The following is a 16,194-nucleotide window of genomic DNA, read 5'->3' as shown; positions in this document are numbered from 1 at the left end:
GTGCATGTTTTTGCCCCATCCCTGAACGCCCTATCTGGGTAGGATGAAGAAACCTTCCAAGAGCCAGTCTTCACGACAGTCCTGGGAGGGCGATGTTGTCCACATCTTGCCAGGAGGAAACCGAGGCCTAGGTGGGGAGGTAAATAACCTGGCCGCAGTCACTGGGAATGAGGAGAAGAGCTGCAGTGCAAGCCAGGGGGGAGCTCCCTGCAGCTGCCCCAGGGTCAGGGCGCATGTGGCCACCTGGTCCTCCATGTGCAGGTGGACAGGGTGCACCTTCTGTGCCTCCCTGTGTCCTCACAGGTCCGAGTGCAGAAGATTGGAAAGTGGTTTGAGATAGAGGAGGAATGTCGCCACGGGTCAGAATGCTCTTAACTGCCTTGAGACCTGATGACTGCGGAATTGTTAGCCACATGCATAGATGCTGTTTAAAGGCCGGTGCCCACTGGGCTCTGTTAATTTCCTCTGCTGTGCTTCACTGTTCGGTTTCTAGGGACAATCTCAGCATCATCTCTATTAAATCACGTTATATTGAGTGTTCTGTGCCAGAGAGTGAGAACATTGTGCATCCATCGAGCGTTAGTACTAGAAAGAGCCGAGGAAACCACCTGAGCGGCCCCTCTCACCACAGAGCTGACCTTCTCCTGGCGGGCGGCTCTGCTGTCACTCAGAACTCTGCGGACCCCTGGCTCCCTGGCGAGACTTAAGAGTACGGAAATTAAACCCTGACTCTGCAACCGCCCTGCAAACAAAGGTGTTATACAGGGAAGATGTTTTTTGTTTTTCAGTGTGGCGTTAACATCTGGCTGAGTTCCAGCCAGGAGTGTTGAGCAGCGTCCGGTTTTAGACTGCGATTTAAGCGCACTGTCTATGCCTTGAGGTCGGCCTCCTCCTGCCCTCTCGGCAAATTCACGGAATTACCCTACTTTGTCTCACACACGTGATCGGCAGTCCAGCCATGGTGCAAAGGGCCAGCAAGAGGTAGACCTGATGTTAAGCGTCCAGCGAGGGGCCACCTGCTGGCCACAGGCAAGGAGTGCGTGGCCTCAGCCCTTTCCCGCTCCGGGCTCAGACTCCAGGAACTGTGTCTGAGGAGGAAGCTGGCGTGGCCGTCAGCTTTTCACACCCCTGGCACGGTCCCACACACACCTGCCTTTCCGCCTTCCACTGCTCTCCAGCTTTCTCCCAGCCCACAGCTTCCTGCTGATGGGGACAGTTCCTGGTTCCTTACCTTTCCCTTCCTGAACGTGCCACCCCCTCAAGAGACAAAAGTGCACTGTTCCTGCCTTTACCTCCTGGGAGCATCTTGTGTGTTTTTAGGCCACAGGTGGAGGAGAGAGTGCCAGAAAACACAGCCAGTCCGTTCCGGCCTCTGTCCTAATTTTCTTCCTCCTCTTTGCTCTGGTTCCTCATCCCGCAGTGACGGGAGTTGGGACCCTGGAATGTCCATTCCAGGCTCCCCTGCTCACTCCTCGTTGACAGTGCTGCTCTCAGCCTCCCAGTGCTGATGGGCGGCCAGCGTCGGAGTTGAAATCCAGGAGTCCAAACCTGAGTGTGGAAAGCTCCTCCCACACCACTTGTATTTGGCTATTTTTAACTTTGTTAAGTGGCAGCTTTGGCCATTTTAACCCAGCCCAATGTACACCTCTGCCAAACACAGAGAGAGAAAATACCCAAAGACAGGCGCCTTCACATGAGGGTGGTGGAGGGAAGGAGAGGAAGCCGGGGGCGAGGGCGGAGCGAGCAGGTGGGGGGGGGAGGGGGCTCAAGTTGTATCTTCTTAAAAAAAAAAAAAAAACAGAAGTAACTCCCAGGTTTTCCATCCTCGTTATAACCCAGCTTTCTAATCCTGATTTTCTTTGAAAAGTGAAGAGTGACATTTTCAGTTCTGCGTTCTTGGTCTCGGTGGCCAAGGTCACGATCTCGGCACACTTACTCTTGCTGTTCACCCTTCCCTTGCTCTTACCTGTGTCGGATAATACCGTGTAGTGTAAGTTGCCTGTTTTCCTTTCTTGTCTGTCCTGAGAGAATGGAAGCTAGCTGGCTGATAGTGCTAACACTCACATTGTGGAGGGGAGGCGATGTCATAGGCCTTGGGTACACAGGTCACTCATTGTGGGCACACTTTGGGAAGCTTCATAATTGGATATAGTATTTTGGCATCATTAGATTTTCTCCTGCATTTAGCATTCATAGGAATCTTCATCACAGGATGTCAGCCTGTCTGTCCTAACCAGTTGTGTAGGTGAGACATTCACTGGTGTGATAGTTACAGAGTAAATCATGTAATAGGTGGCAGCGAGAAGCCAGCCACTTTCTTTGTAATCAGGAATCCTGGCATAGCAGTGTCTGCCTTGTTTTCCTCTGGGCCTGGTTTCCTTCCTCTCCACCTGGTCAGACTCAGAGAAGCTGCAATGTTGCCTTTTAACAATAAAATGTTAAAGGAAAAGTGTTTTATTCTTACTTGAAATTATTAAATACCACGTTCCATTTTTAATGAAAAACAAGAAGTAATTTGAAAGATGCACCATGAACATTAAAATACTTTACAGACTAGTCAATGAAAAGTATGATATGTATGTTTCTTTAACGTGAGTGTTTTTTTACAAATTTAGCAGAAACCTGCAGAACTATATGAGGGGACACTTTAAAGCCACGGTCCCCAACCTTTTTGGCACCAGAGACCAATTTCATGGAAGACAATTTTTCACAGACCTGGGAGGGGGTGACGGGGAGCAGCTGTAAATACAGATAAAGCTTTGCTTGCCTTTCACCTCCCGCTGTGCGGCCGGATTCCTAACAGGCCACCACCGGTACCGGTCTGCCGCCCAGGGCTTGGTGACCACAGTTTTAAAGCATTCAGTGGGTTTTCCACATTATGTGCAGGGACCTTTGAGGAGCTCCTCAACAGTACGCAGACCAGGTATCTGGGTTTCTGATTAGGCCTTTAATTGTTACAGGCATCTGTATTCTTAAAAAGCCCCCCAGGAGATTTGGAAGCATCACCTTAAAGCCTCTTTCAGCTCAGCTCTGTTTGACTCCTGCTGCATAAGTGTGGCCGAGCTGCCACGTCGGAGGTGCTGGGTCCACACCTTCGCACGCTGTATGAACAGTGCCCCCTGGAATTGTGCAGCGTGGCAGTGCCAGTCGAGCCTAGTCCTTCCTTCTGAGACAACGCCCCTTCTGGCCACCCCAGGTGCCAGGTTCCTGCCGTACCGGCGCGGTGGTGTGTGGCCGTGGGTGCTTGCAGCGGTTCAGGCTTCTGCGGATGTCAGTTGGAGCGGAGTCTGCAGGCCCCGTGATTTGTGTTTCCAGGGAGCTGTGCTGGTTGACTCTTCCTGCCAGTTGTTGACTCACGTGTTTGATTGTGGCAGTCTCAAGGTTACAAGACACCAGTACTGGACCCTGGCTCTGAAGTCCTGTTTGTTAGTACATAAAACCTTTTGCCCTGTAATATTGGAAACTGGGACTCCAGAATCTAGTGATTGTGGAGAGGGAGTGAGAGGAAGAACCTGATGATACAGCAAATGACGTGCCACTGTCTTCTCTCTCCTGGAGCCCCTCATCCCGTCCCCATTCCTCTGCTCTTCCGGCACTCCTCCTCCCCTCCCCGCCCTCCTCCCTCCTTACCCGCTCCCCCTCCCTTTCCTCTTGCCCTTTCTCTTTCCCCCACATCCATCCATAGGAATCCAGGACAAGTTGCAGCGGAGCTTCGATTGCATTTTGAAACCCAGTGTTTACAGTACCAAAGGAATCCAAATAAAAGAGGATAGGCAGACCAAAGCAGAACACTGAGGGGAGGGAGGGCTGCGGCTCTCCCAGTGGCTCACCGGTCTGTGGGGTGGGGGCGGCGCGGGGCCTGCCCGCGTGTTCTCTTGCACGCACATCTGTCGAGCGGAGCATATGATCTCATGCAGACTTCGTTCTGTGCTGGTCACTCATTTACTACCAAGCAAGGGGAACAAAGAGCCTTTAATGTAACGAGAAGACCTCCTGTCTCTTGCCAGCTAGGACCACAGTGACCTTGAGCAGAGGTCACTGCAGGGCGTCTCGGCAAGTCAGACAGGAGTTGTCCTGGGAAACTCAGTGTGGGAGGGCCACAGCCCGCCTAGGTCAGGAGGGAGCTGGCCCCCTGGGCAGGGCCTGTGTGGCCCCCCAAGATATCCAGGAGGGCCTGGGCAGCTTGCTCGTCCCATGTGATCTCCCAGCATCTGTAATTACCGTGTACTCACCGCACTAGAGACCACCGAAAGGCGTCTTTCTCTTTGTGGTAGAACACAGGTGTCTTCTTGCTGCTAAAATCCCTGCATTCGCTTTTATCTTTTATTATTGTGTGATACTTTTAATTGTAATACCATTGTTTTACTGTAAACATACAAATCTTGGTTTCATTGTTACCTTTCTTTCAGTATTCTTAAGTCAAAACCTCACTCCGTTTCCACTCAGGAGAAGGGAGAATGACCATTTTAGTTATTGGTGTTCTCAATCTTTTTAAAAATGTGTTTTGTTTATTTTCTTGAAAGGAAAGGGTGGAGGGGGGAAACAAATGCCAATATTCCCAGGAGAGTGAATCAAAAGCGACTTTTCTTTTTCATTGCAATAGAAAGCCAGATAAATATATATTTTTTTTCCTGCTTCAGGTCAGAAACCCTTCCCTTGTCAAAAATGCGATGCCTTCTTTTCTACCAAATCTAACTGTGAACGCCACCAGTTGCGCAAACACGGAGTTACCACCTGTTCCCTGAGAAGAAACGGGCTTATCCCCCAGTCAAAAGAGAGTGATGTTGGATCCCATGATAGCACAGGTAGTGCCGCCAGGTGATGGAGAACTGAGAGAGAGGGAGAGACAGGAGGTCAGTTAAGAGTTGCAGCAAAGCCCGGTGTCTGAGCTGTGGTGGGGCTGCTCACTAGGCCCCAGAGCTGGCAGCCCAGAAAGGTGGGCCCTGACGAGGATCGGGAGCGAGAGTCCTGGGTCAGATCAGTCTGGATGTACGGCAGGACTGGCTCTTGAGCCAGAAGTCCAGGGAGTTTGGGAAACAATGGCTGTGGCCCTAGGTGACTTTTCAGGTCTGCCAGGGAAGACGTCCCCCTCCCAGCAGAAGGTGCCTTTGTTCCTGCTGCTGGGAGGCAGGATATAAGGGGAGAGCTACACTTTTTAGCCCTTGGTGTGAACACGTCCAAAAGGGATGTGAAAGCTCACAGGTTTGGGGAACCCCAGCCTCTGCAGCCTGCTCAGGAGCAGGGATGGGCCCCCCGGGATGCCAGGGTAGTTGCAGGGACGAGGGGTGTGAGCCCTGGGTAGGAAGGAACACAGTGTTTTCCTTTTCAGTAACTCTCTTCCCGGTACAAAACTGTGTCCTGTTTGAAAAAGCACTCTGCATGTCCTTTCTTTAATATATCTCTGCTTGACCTGAATCCGGGTATCGTTCTCTGTGCTGACGTGTGCTTCCCCCTCCAGCCCTCACAGAGCGATTAACGGCTGCCCACCAGGTCTTTCGCCGCCTGTCCTTCCCTTACAGCTTCTGTATTTACTCGTGTCCTCTATTCAGTACGCTTCATCCTCTCTGACCGCCCGGGTTCTCCACCTCCCACCCCCCAGAACAACAAAACAAAAGACAGCCTGCTACAGATTGCTCAGACACTGCCCCAGTTGGCGCTGGGTAGGGACAGTGCTGGATTCAGTCCTTCAGGCCTAGAAAGCTCCCCGTTGCTTGAAGCCAGGGAGATACCCCTGTGTTCTCCTGGGGTGTGATTGTGTCCTGAGTTGGAGGGGGGGACTGTGTTTGGGGAGACACCCCGCCCTCTGCCCCGGGAGTCGGTGTGGACAGAGGTGGGGCGTTAGCCCCCAGCCCTCTTGTTCGTGCCTCAGTTACGGAGGGAGCCAGGCACGTCTGAACGGAGCTCCTCCAGGAGGACGATCCGTCACACTGGAGAAGCCTCGCTCCGCCCTTCCCCAGCCTCCCGCCGAGCCCCAGGGAAGCTAATCATGAGTGCTCTCGCCTGCCTGGCCCTGCGGTCTGGATCAGACCCTCTGAGGGTATAAAAGTGTAGGCCAGTTTGCTCACTGCTTCCCCAGCTCCCATCTCCACATAATTCACCAGGATCCTGAGTAAAGAAAGGCGTGGATGCCCACAGAATCTTTCCGTAATTTAGATCCCCATGAGCCAAGGATGATCTGCTTTTCAAACCACAGAAAGCCACAGCGATGCCGGCAGAGCACACATTTGCTGCAGACCATCCTCCTAATGTTTAATTTAACCGTCGGCCACCATCTTACCTGTTAGTCTGGAGCGTGTTCTCTCCGCCTGGTTTAGAAAGCGGCCGTGTGATTCTTCCCATAGCAGTTCCCAAGGCGGGAAAGCAGTTGATAATGGAGGGAGTTGAAGGGAGCCCTTGGGTCCCCGAGTTTACAAACAATTCTTAAAAGTGTAGGAACTCACTCACGCTGGGTGTGCATGTTGCATTCAGCACCTTGACCGCAGGGGAGCTCACTGAGACTCCTGCTGACGTCTGAGGGCAGCCTTGAAGCTGCAGACACAAAGCTAAGTCGGAGTCACAGTCTCAGCTTCAGCTCAGCACCAGGTTTTAGCTATGGGTGTATTTATCAGTTCACAGTTAAAAGTTTTTGTTTTTCCAAATCCCATCAAAGCCCTTCCCCACCTCCACCCTGCCCCAGAAATTGTACAGGTTTTCTTGAAGGGACAAAGCCTCTAGAAAAAGAAAAGTCACTGAAAGTTGTAATGCGAAACCAGCAAAGAGAAAATGTTTGGTTTAATTGTGGCCGCAATCCATGGTGAGAAAAAGGCCTGAGATTTCAGAGGGAGACAAAGGGGGTTAGGGAGGTAGAGTTTGGTGATTTCAAGGAGGAATTTTAAAACCAGGTAAAGCTGATGGGGTTGGGGTGAAGGCTTCATATGGGCTCCCTCCCATGAAGCTAAAAGTGAGGCTTTGGAGGAAGACTGTTCATTTTAGAAAAGGCAAGAAATGACCAAGGAAGTTCTTGGGGGGTTTTCTAGGCTTTATATGCCTAGCCTAGATCACATTTTGTTAAAATTTCTTAACATGTTTTATAATGTAGGTCTGACTTTTCAGTCATATAAGGTCGTTCAATAAAATGTCCCCAGATTTTCCCTCAAAAGAATGCTACAAATGCCACAGTGGTGGGTGGGTCTCCCTTAAATGGGACCATATTGAATATTCAGCTTTAAACTGAAACTCTTCTCTCCTGGGCAGAGAGGTGTCCTGGCCCACTTTGCCCTTGGGGGACACCCTTTGTCCTTGCCACAGAGGTGCGCTGCCCGATCAGGTAACTATTTAGATTGGTTGCCTGTCCCATCCTTGGAGGAACATTTAAGTTTAGGAAGCAATAAGCTTTAATTGTTGGGCTGAATAGGGGAGTCTCCAGCGTCCTATAGGGGGAGCTTCAAGTTTATAGTCTACTAGGATTCCTTCTGCTTCCTCTAGCAATTTTCTTAGATGTTTAACAGCACAGATGCGGAACTGATGGACAGAGGAGAAATGCATGTTTTTAAGGTAGCATTTCGTATAAAAAGTCACCAGCTCAGCTACCTGCATTTAGGAGTCTGGGTGTTGAGGAGGGTAGGTATCTAAATAGGACCTGGCCTTATAAGTTACTTATTCACGATATGTGAAGGCTGTTGTTCACAAGAGTCACTAATAAAACTCAGTTGGGGCTGGACACAGTGGCTCACACCTGTAATCCCAGTACTTTGGGAGGCCCAGGTCGGAAGATTGCTTGCAGCCATGAGTTCAAGACCAGCCTGGGCAATATAGCAAGACCCCATCTCTATAAAAAATAATAAAAATTAGCCCGCTGTGGTGGTGTGTGCCCGTAGTTCCTGCAGCTCGGGAGGTTGAGACAGGAGGATAACTTGAGCCCAGGCATTCACGGCTGCAATTCAAGGAGTGCAGTGGTGCTATGATGGTACCACTGCACTCCAGCCTGGGTAACACAGCAAGACCTCATCTCTAAAAAATAATAAATAAGTAATTTTTAAAAATCAGTTGGAGTTAGCCGGGCATGGTGGCTCATGCCTGTAATCCCAGCACTCTAGGAGGCCGAGACAGGAGGACTGCTTGAGCTCAGGAATTCAAGACCAGCCTGAGCAAGAGTGAGACCCCGTCTCTACTAAAAAATAGAAAGAAATTTGGCTGGGCAACTAAAAACATTAAAAAAAAAAAAAATTAGCCTGGCATAGTGGCGCACACCTGTAGTCCCAGCTACTTGGGAGGCTGAGGCAGGGGGATCGCTTGAGCTCAGGAGTTTGAGGTTGCTGTGAGCTAAGCTGATGCCACAGCACTCTACCAGGCAGCAGAGTGAGACTCTGTCTCAAAAAAAAAAAAAATCACTTGGAGTTGTTTGGAACTTGAAGGGCACGGGCTACCCTGCTAAAACACTCCCCCTAGTGGGAGTTTGATAGAATACAACCAAGGCTCCTTTGTCCGAAGAGAAGTGAGTTGGCCTTTGCTTTGTTGTACTTGGGTGAACACTCCATTATTCCCACAAAGGAAGGGCCCAAAAGCAGGAACAGTTCGATTAGTATATTTACCTGGATTTGGTTTCAGAATTCATTTTGATTTTTTTTTGAGTTTTATCATTTTAAATATGTTCTGTACAGTTAAAATAATCCATGTTCTTTGCTGAGAAAAACAAATCAATGGAAACAGCATATATACTGAGACAAAGAGAAAGTAACCAGAGAGTAAACCTTTTTTAAAAAAATTGCCACAAAGTCAACAAATAGATTGAGCATTTTGTATTTTTATGGTAAAGTTTATACCAAAATCCATTCTATGGATACTCTCTATTGAAATGATTCAAGAAAATGAACATTTAGATTTTCTTTAGAATGTGGCCTAAACATTGGTGTGCATCTATCAGGATTCATATTCTTTAAGCTTTCAGATAATTTTCAGAAATCATTTCTTGTCAAAAATTTTATATTCACACCATAGTTACGTTTCCTTCTGAAACATCCTTTGATACCCAAACAGTGGCTGCCAAAAGGCGCAGTCAGAATAAAACGAATGAAATGAGTGGAAGTTGTGCAGACGGTTGTAGGTAAGCCAGAAGCCCCAGGCAGGGTAGCTGTTACCTCCTTGAGGCAGGACCAGCTCCTTACCCCAGCCCCCATGGCCACCTTGAAGGCAAATGATTGCGAATGGGTCATTAAAAAGGAATACTAGATGAGAGTTGACATTGTGCTGTGTCTGGTCACATCAAGTGCGAATCCAGGTTAGGTGCATGCGCCTGTGCCGGCCCAAGCACTGTAATCAGGTCTGGCATATGGAGGCAGCTGCATCCAATACATGTGCTATAAAGAAAAGGAATCCCATCCGCCTGATTCTCCGAGGAACTCCCGAACCCCTGCAGTAATAAGTTAGCCACTCGACCTACAGCTAAACAGCAGGTCCTAGCCAGCTTGGGATTCACTGTTACAGCACATTTAAAAATAGTCATTAAGTCCTAGTTCAACCTGAATAAGGAAAAGGTGAGGCAGTGCTTTTGACACTGTTTGGTGTCATTAATGTTGCCACAGTGCCCTCCCTTAAGAGGATCCTTGAAAACTGGTGGACTTCCCACATGTAGTTTTGCTGTGGGCAGTGGACAGATAGGAACGAATCAAGAAGCGGGAAGTCAGGGTCCGAGAGAGCCTGCAACCCAGAATCCCTCATCTCCAAGCCACCCACAGCCCTTCACAGTCGGCTCCCCTCCCCGTGTACCCTTGCTGACCCTGGCATTCAGGGGGTCCCTTCCCTTTGTGGTGTTCCCAACATCCACGGGGCTGACAGCAGCGGAAACCTTCAAGTGTGCATGCGCCTCCTGTAGCCTCTGAACTCTTTACCTGGACGTGGGCTCTCAGGCAAGAGCATATGTGCCATGTAGGGACACAGAATGCAGGCTTGGGGCCCTTTCCTAGGACACTCTTCAGAGACCATGCTTGGAGGATTCTGGGTGGTCCTGTGAATGTTGCATGTTTGTGTAATCTCTTTGCACTGGAAAAATAACTTACAACTTGGCTTCTTCAACCTCCCTAGTGCTGCGAGTCTCTGGAATGCACCCCTCTCCTACCTCGCAGCCCCTGTCTGCGCTGCCTGAGTCACTCACACCTTCCTGCGGGGCAGGGCAGCTGAGCGTCCCTGTGTGTGGCCGTGGAGGCCCAGCCAGCCCTGGGAACCCACCTGCGGGGGTGTGGGGGCTGTTTTTGCCCTTCTGAAGTCCCCAGGTTCATCTTGGTCCTCCTCAGGGATGTAAGGGGTGTTGAGAATGTGGGGTGAGAGAAGTCCTTACTGGGTCTGGGGTAGGGCCTGCTGGGGTGGCCTCCTTGGAAGGGGTGTCCTTGGTGGCATCCCCTCTGAACTCCTCCCGAACTGTGCTTGCCCACACAGACAGCCAGTCAGACGCAGAGCCGTCGGCCACGGCAGGCGAAGTGCTGGATCTCACCTCGAGGGACAGGGAGCAGCCGCCATCCCAGGGAGCCACTGAGCTTGGCCAAGGCTCAGGGGACCCCTCTGCGGAGGAAGCCGAGGAGGGATCGGCCTCCCCTGTGTGTGGGGAAGAGAAGGGGGCCCAGGAGAACCAGAAGCCAGAGGAGGAGCAGGGCACGGAGGAGAGAGCTGGGGACGCCGACGGCGGAGAGGAAGACACGGCCAGCAACAAGAGCCTGGACCTGGACCTCGCCAGCAAGCTCATGGACTTCAAGCTGGCCGAGGGCGAGGCGGGCACCGTAGGCAGCAGCGGCTCTGCCCCGCAGGACCAGAAGCACGCCTGTGACACCTGTGGGAAGAGCTTCAAGTTCCTGGGCACCCTGAGCCGCCACAGGAAGGCACACGGCTGCCAGGAGCCCAGGGAGGAGAAGGGTGTGCCGCCTCCAGAAGGCGAGGGTGGAGTGGCGGAGAGGCCACCGCCCAGCCCTGAGCCGGACGAGAAGCCCACGGAGCCCGAGGCGATGGCGCTAGAGCCGGCCCCGGGCGGGGAGGAGCCCGAGGCGGAGAAGCAGACCGAGGAGGCCGAGGGCCCCTCCGATGGGGAGGGCGCGGCTGAGAAGAGGTCCTCGGAGAAGAGTGATGATGACAAGAAACCAAAGACAGACTCCCCCAAAAGCATGACCAGCAAGGCAGACAAGAGGAAGAAAGTCTGCAGCGTGTGCAACAAGCGGTTCTGGTCGCTGCAGGACCTGACCCGGCACATGCGGTCCCACACAGGTAAGCGCGGGAGGCGAGTTGGGCCACAGGTTGACGGAAGCTGGTGCAGGGGGCTGCCAGTAGGGCACTTACCTGAGGTTGCCGGTGTACCCTCTGAAGAGGGCCCAGCTAAACCAGGAGTTTAAGGACTTGCCCTCTCAGCCCTTGAAAATGGTGTTGGCCTCGTATAGCCAGGCCGGAGAGTGGTCCCTCAGCAGTGGTGCTTTTGAGAGCGTTGGGATCAGTCCCTTAGTCCTCTGAGCCTCGGTCTTCCCGTCTGTAGAATGGGGTGGTGGCTGCCCTGTCTCGGGCAGGTGTCTAGAAGAAGGTGAACTCTAGGCACATGGGGCCATCAGGTCTAGTCCTGTGGCAGGAAAGACACCTGCTGCCCCCGGCCCCTGTGGGGAAGGCACCTGTCATCCGTTAGGGTCAGGTGGTTTTTCCTTTCTTGGCTGCGTAGCCACCGGGCTGAGGTGACTGGCTTCTCTGAGGCTGCACAAGCACAGCAGGGCTCCCGCACTCCTCCCGGGGCTCGCTCACCACCCGCAGAGTGAAGGCTGCAGACCCCAAAGCAGGGGCCTTTGTTTAGGCAGGAAGAAGGAGACCTGGGTATGCTCGTGAAGCCAAAAGATAGAAATATCCTTCCTCCCTCCTCAGCAGGCCCCAGGCCCTGGTCTCAGCTTCCCTCTCCCTCACAGCACAGCCCACGGCAGGTGTGTGGCCCCCACACCAGCCCCACGCTCAGGGGTGTGAAGGCTGCGTGCGTGGCTCAGAGGGACTCCTGGGCCCGACAGGTGGCAGTCCCCGCTGCTCCTGGCTCGGTGCGTGAGCCGTCAGGAAAGCCCGGCTGCTCCACATCAGATACGGGGAGCATCTCCTGCCTTTGACCCAGCGGTGCTGCTGTCCCTGCAGAGGCCCCGGAGACCCCTGTTCCTGTCTGTGCCTGTCCCACTACTAGACTCTTTCCCAGGCTGTGGTCGAGGCCGGTCTTGGTGTCCCTGAGGCCTCTGCTTCTGGGATTCTGGTTTCCTGGCTGAGTCTGTAGAACACTCATGTTGAGAGAGCAGCAGGAGAGAAGTGTGGCCCTTATGTGTGTCCCCTGCAGTTTGCCAGTTCGGATGAAGAAGAGAGCTCTCACTGAGTAGGAGAGGGAGCCCTCGTCCCCCCCGGCACTGCCCAGGGAGATCGGTACTGGTGGCCTTAGCACTAATGGACGCACCGTCTCTTTCTCCTGTTCTCCAGGGGAGAGGCCGTACAAGTGTCAGACCTGCGAGCGAACCTTCACCCTGAAGCACAGCCTTGTTCGCCACCAGCGGATCCACCAGAAAGCCAGGCACGCCAAACACCACGGGAAGGACAGCGACAAGGACGAGCGGGGTGAGGAGGACAGCGAGAACGAGTCCACCCACAGCGGCAACAACCCCGTCTCGGAGAACGAGGCCGATTCGGCGCCCAACACCAGCAACCACATGGCCGTCACCCGGAGCCGGAAGGAGAGCTTGGCCACCTCCGCCAAGGATGGCAGCCGCAGGGAGGAGAAGGCCTCGGCGGGGCGGGCGGCCGAGCCTGGCCGGGGCGACCCTGACCCCGAGAGCCCCGCAGCCCCAGCGCAGGACCTGCTGGAGCCGCGCAGCAAGAGGCCTGCCCAGCCCGCCCTGGCCGGCGACGGTGCCTCGCAGCCCCTGGGGATGGAATGATGACGGCCTGCCCGTCCCCCTCCGCACACAGACAAAAGCCAGCAGAGCAAAGCGTCCGAGTCTGCACTCACGCGGTTTCCTCGGTGCCCCCCGCTGTCGGGGAGCGAGCGAGAGACGCGCGAGTGTGGCCGCCCCCCCCAGTGCCATAGCCTCGCCACGGGCGTGCGCGGCCACCGCGCGCCCATCCCAGTGCCTTAACTACTCACCGGATCCTGCGCCTCATCGCGGGTGTTGTTTTTCCAAAATGACTTCTTTCAAAAAGAAAACAAATATTTTAATGAGTTGTCTGGAGAGGACCTGTTCATTTGAGCATTAACGTTCCCCTTGTGTTGGTGTGTGTGCGCTTGTCCTTGTGAACCTGTGACCGTGCTGTCCGTTCTGTGCGCTGGAAACAAGAAGAACATGCCCTTGGATACCCGTCGCCAATAACTGGAAGACAATGATGTGAATTTCATGAGCGACCAGAGGAGAGGTGGATAAGATGATAATTCCTCAAATAGACTTTTTTTTTTTCTGTTTGCTACATTGTGGAGCTGTCATCTGGTCTCTGGTATTACAGGATGTGGTTGATGAAGGTTTCCAATATGGTTTCAAGCCAAAACCAGGAAAGATTCTAGCTTCAGCCTCGTGTGTGTTTCTATTCTTTCAGCATTAGACGTGGTTACCGTTCCAGTTTCAAGACAGTCGTTCTTAATTCACAGAGAAGAGTTTAACCCCCCTGCTCCCAGCACCTTGACTCTGGAAAACATATATGGATGGCATATATTTGATTTTCCCTCTCTCCCCTTTCGGTATATGTATTATTAATGTTATTATTAATATTATTTTTAGTTCATCAGTTTCCTGGTCTCTGCAGTCAGCAGAAACAAATGGGCAATATTTGTCCTGGAGACCTGTGCTTCCCCCGGGTCCCCATGTAAACCTTTGCCTGTGGCTGCCGCTGGCCCCCTTGGTGGCAGCTCTTCTGCTACACTCAGACAAGCCTTTCTTCCGTGACTGCAGAACCCAGCAGGGGCCGTGAGCGGCCCTCCCGAACACGGCCAAGGAGCAGCTCAGAGAGGGGAGAGCGAGGCTGCGTGCGTCTGGGGCGCAGGCGTGGAGAAGCCAGGCTGTGCCCAGAGCACTGCAGAGATGGCTTTCGAGAAAGCAAGGCAGTGAGGAGCACGTCCCTCACGAGCAAGTATCCCCAGTCTTCCTGCTAAGCCCCGTCAGTCCAAGCCTTACCCAGCTGTGCTACTGTCATTTGCAAAGCGAGGAAATACTACTACTGGTAATAAAACTACACACGTACGGTGTCAGATGAGAAATAGGTTTATATTTACCTTCCTGCGATTCGGGGTTGGTGCTTGAAAATAAATGTGCTGTTCTAGTTTCTTAAATGGCCCGAACCCCTGGGTGCAAAAAGGCAGGATTCTTTTGACCCATGAGCATCCTGTGCAGGCGATAGACTCCCTCGCTGGGGCCTGCAGCGAGGAGAATATATCCTACTGTAGCTGAGCTCGAGGACGCCGAGCCAGCCTGCTGCCGGGGACTCCCTGTGTGCGCTCCGCGGGCAGCCTCCTGCCTCCCCTGGGGAGGCGTCCCTCTGCCCCACGTCCCTCCCCCGGCTCTCCACGGCCCCTCGGGCTCCTTTACTGAGATTTGTGCACACAGAGCCACACACACCCTTGTCCTCCACTTCACTGTGTCTAGCGGCTGGAATCCAACCCGCCAGACTTCAAAGGAAGGTAGATAGTCGTGAGATAATGAAAAGTGATATCTTTGCATATGAAAGGAAAAAGGTTGAGGTATATATGATTTTAACTGTATTAGGGATGTATGAACCAGTTTAAAAACGAAGTTTTATTTACTGTAGAGGTGAATGCAAATCAGAACCAATGATCCCTTGGTCTACTTAGTTAAAACCAGTTCATACATCCCTTAGGGTTTTTTTTTTTATTATTATTGCGATTGTTGTTGTTATTTTTGTTGTTGTTATTATTTGGGGTTTCTTTGTGTTTTGTTTTTCTTTGCAACTCCCCACACTAAACTCGCAATACTGTGGGGAGAAGCCGTGAGTAGACGCTACGCCGCGGTGAGATGTAGCAGTGATCGGCGCCCGGCCGTGTGCAGCCGGCACAGCTCGCAATAATCACTATTGATTTAAAGCTTTATTTAGCCTTCATCTGTACCCTCGTAGTCAATAGGGTCTTGCCATATTTTATTAGTGAGGTTGAGAAATGTATTATTTGTTTGTTGTTCTGCCCCTCCCCCAATATTAAACTGTGAAATTTGTGATTTGTTTAAACTCTGGGTGAATCATAGCTTAGATTGCATGTCCAGCTAATTTGTTTCTATACATTTTGTTTTGATTCTCTTTCTCCTTCTCTCAGGGCTTTTACAAAAAAAATATATATATATGGATCTTCTGAAAAGTTTTTTGAGGTGCAAGTTTTTTCTCTTTTGTTTTTTTCTCTTTGATTAATGGACACAATGCTGAGATTCAGTCACTACATGAAACACCTGGCTGTGAAAACAAAACAAAAAAGACCCCAAGGGGCTGTTTTCCAAGCAGCGCTGGGGAAGCTACGTGACAGTCGGATGCCAGTTTCAGAAAGATTCATCATGTGTTCTGACCCTCTGTTCGTCTCTTTCCTCTCCTCTCTTTCTTCAAGAAGGAAGTTGATCCTAGTGATTTCAGCCCATGCATTAAACAGGAAACAATAATAAATGTGTAGAATTCATATTTCTCTAAAGGGAACTTAAAAACTGCTGCTACGTGTTATGTACAAAACTGGTTTATGCCACATGAACAGAGAATCACAAGTTTGGTTTTGGTACTTTTTATTCCTCTTGTATTCAGTTGTATAGAACTTCCAAATTCAGAATGAAAAGAAAGCTGTTCTGTATCAAACCATCTAAGCAATAAATGTTATATTTTAAAAGCGGCAGATTGCCGGTCACGTGGCCGTCCTGTGATTTGCTGTGATCCCGTCCCCAACCGCAGCCCGCCGGGGGCGCGCAGGCCTGCTCCCCGACACTGCGGGCACCCCGGGTGCCCAGGGAAGTGCCGTCACCGGGCAGCATCGCCAGCAAGCGCGTGGCTGCGGTTGTGGGGCTGCCTTGAGAGACTGGAATTGCCTCCATCTGAGCCCCAGAACGAGACTCCGCCCTGGGTGCTCAGGGCCGGCAGGTGAGACCCAGGGGAGCACCGTGGTGCAGGCCACTCTCCGTCATTGTTTAGCGGCCGCTGAAGCCAGCGGTTCTGTTTTCTGTGCTCCCTGTAAGTCCACCTTGCCCCTCGCTCTTCCTG

General features: G+C 52.0%; 1 protein-coding gene across 8 annotated transcripts in view; it reads left to right on the top strand.

Annotated features, from left to right (window-relative positions):
* The window catches only part of RREB1 (ras responsive element binding protein 1), a 177,136-nt gene extending 161,302 nt beyond the window's left edge, over window positions 1-15,834 (top strand). For 7 of the 8 annotated variants that reach the window (XM_069493447.1, XM_069493446.1, XM_069493444.1 and 4 more), the window contains 3 exons: window positions 4,641-4,805; window positions 10,411-11,226; window positions 12,448-15,834. In XM_069493447.1, coding sequence (XP_069349548.1) covers window positions 4,641-4,805; window positions 10,411-11,226; window positions 12,448-12,902 — 1,436 coding nt within the window. In that variant the 3' untranslated portion in view covers window positions 12,903-15,834. The remainder of the gene's footprint in view (window positions 1-4,640; window positions 4,806-10,410; window positions 11,227-12,447) is intronic. The other variant, XM_069493451.1, reaches the window with a different exon arrangement.
* Window positions 15,835-16,194: the final 360 nt, after the last annotated feature.

This window comes from Eulemur rufifrons, chromosome 18 (assembly GCF_041146395.1).
Source record: "Eulemur rufifrons isolate Redbay chromosome 18, OSU_ERuf_1, whole genome shotgun sequence".
Lineage (NCBI taxonomy): Eukaryota > Metazoa > Chordata > Mammalia > Primates > Lemuridae > Eulemur > Eulemur rufifrons.
This window is presented reverse-complemented; position numbering and strand designations above follow the sequence as displayed.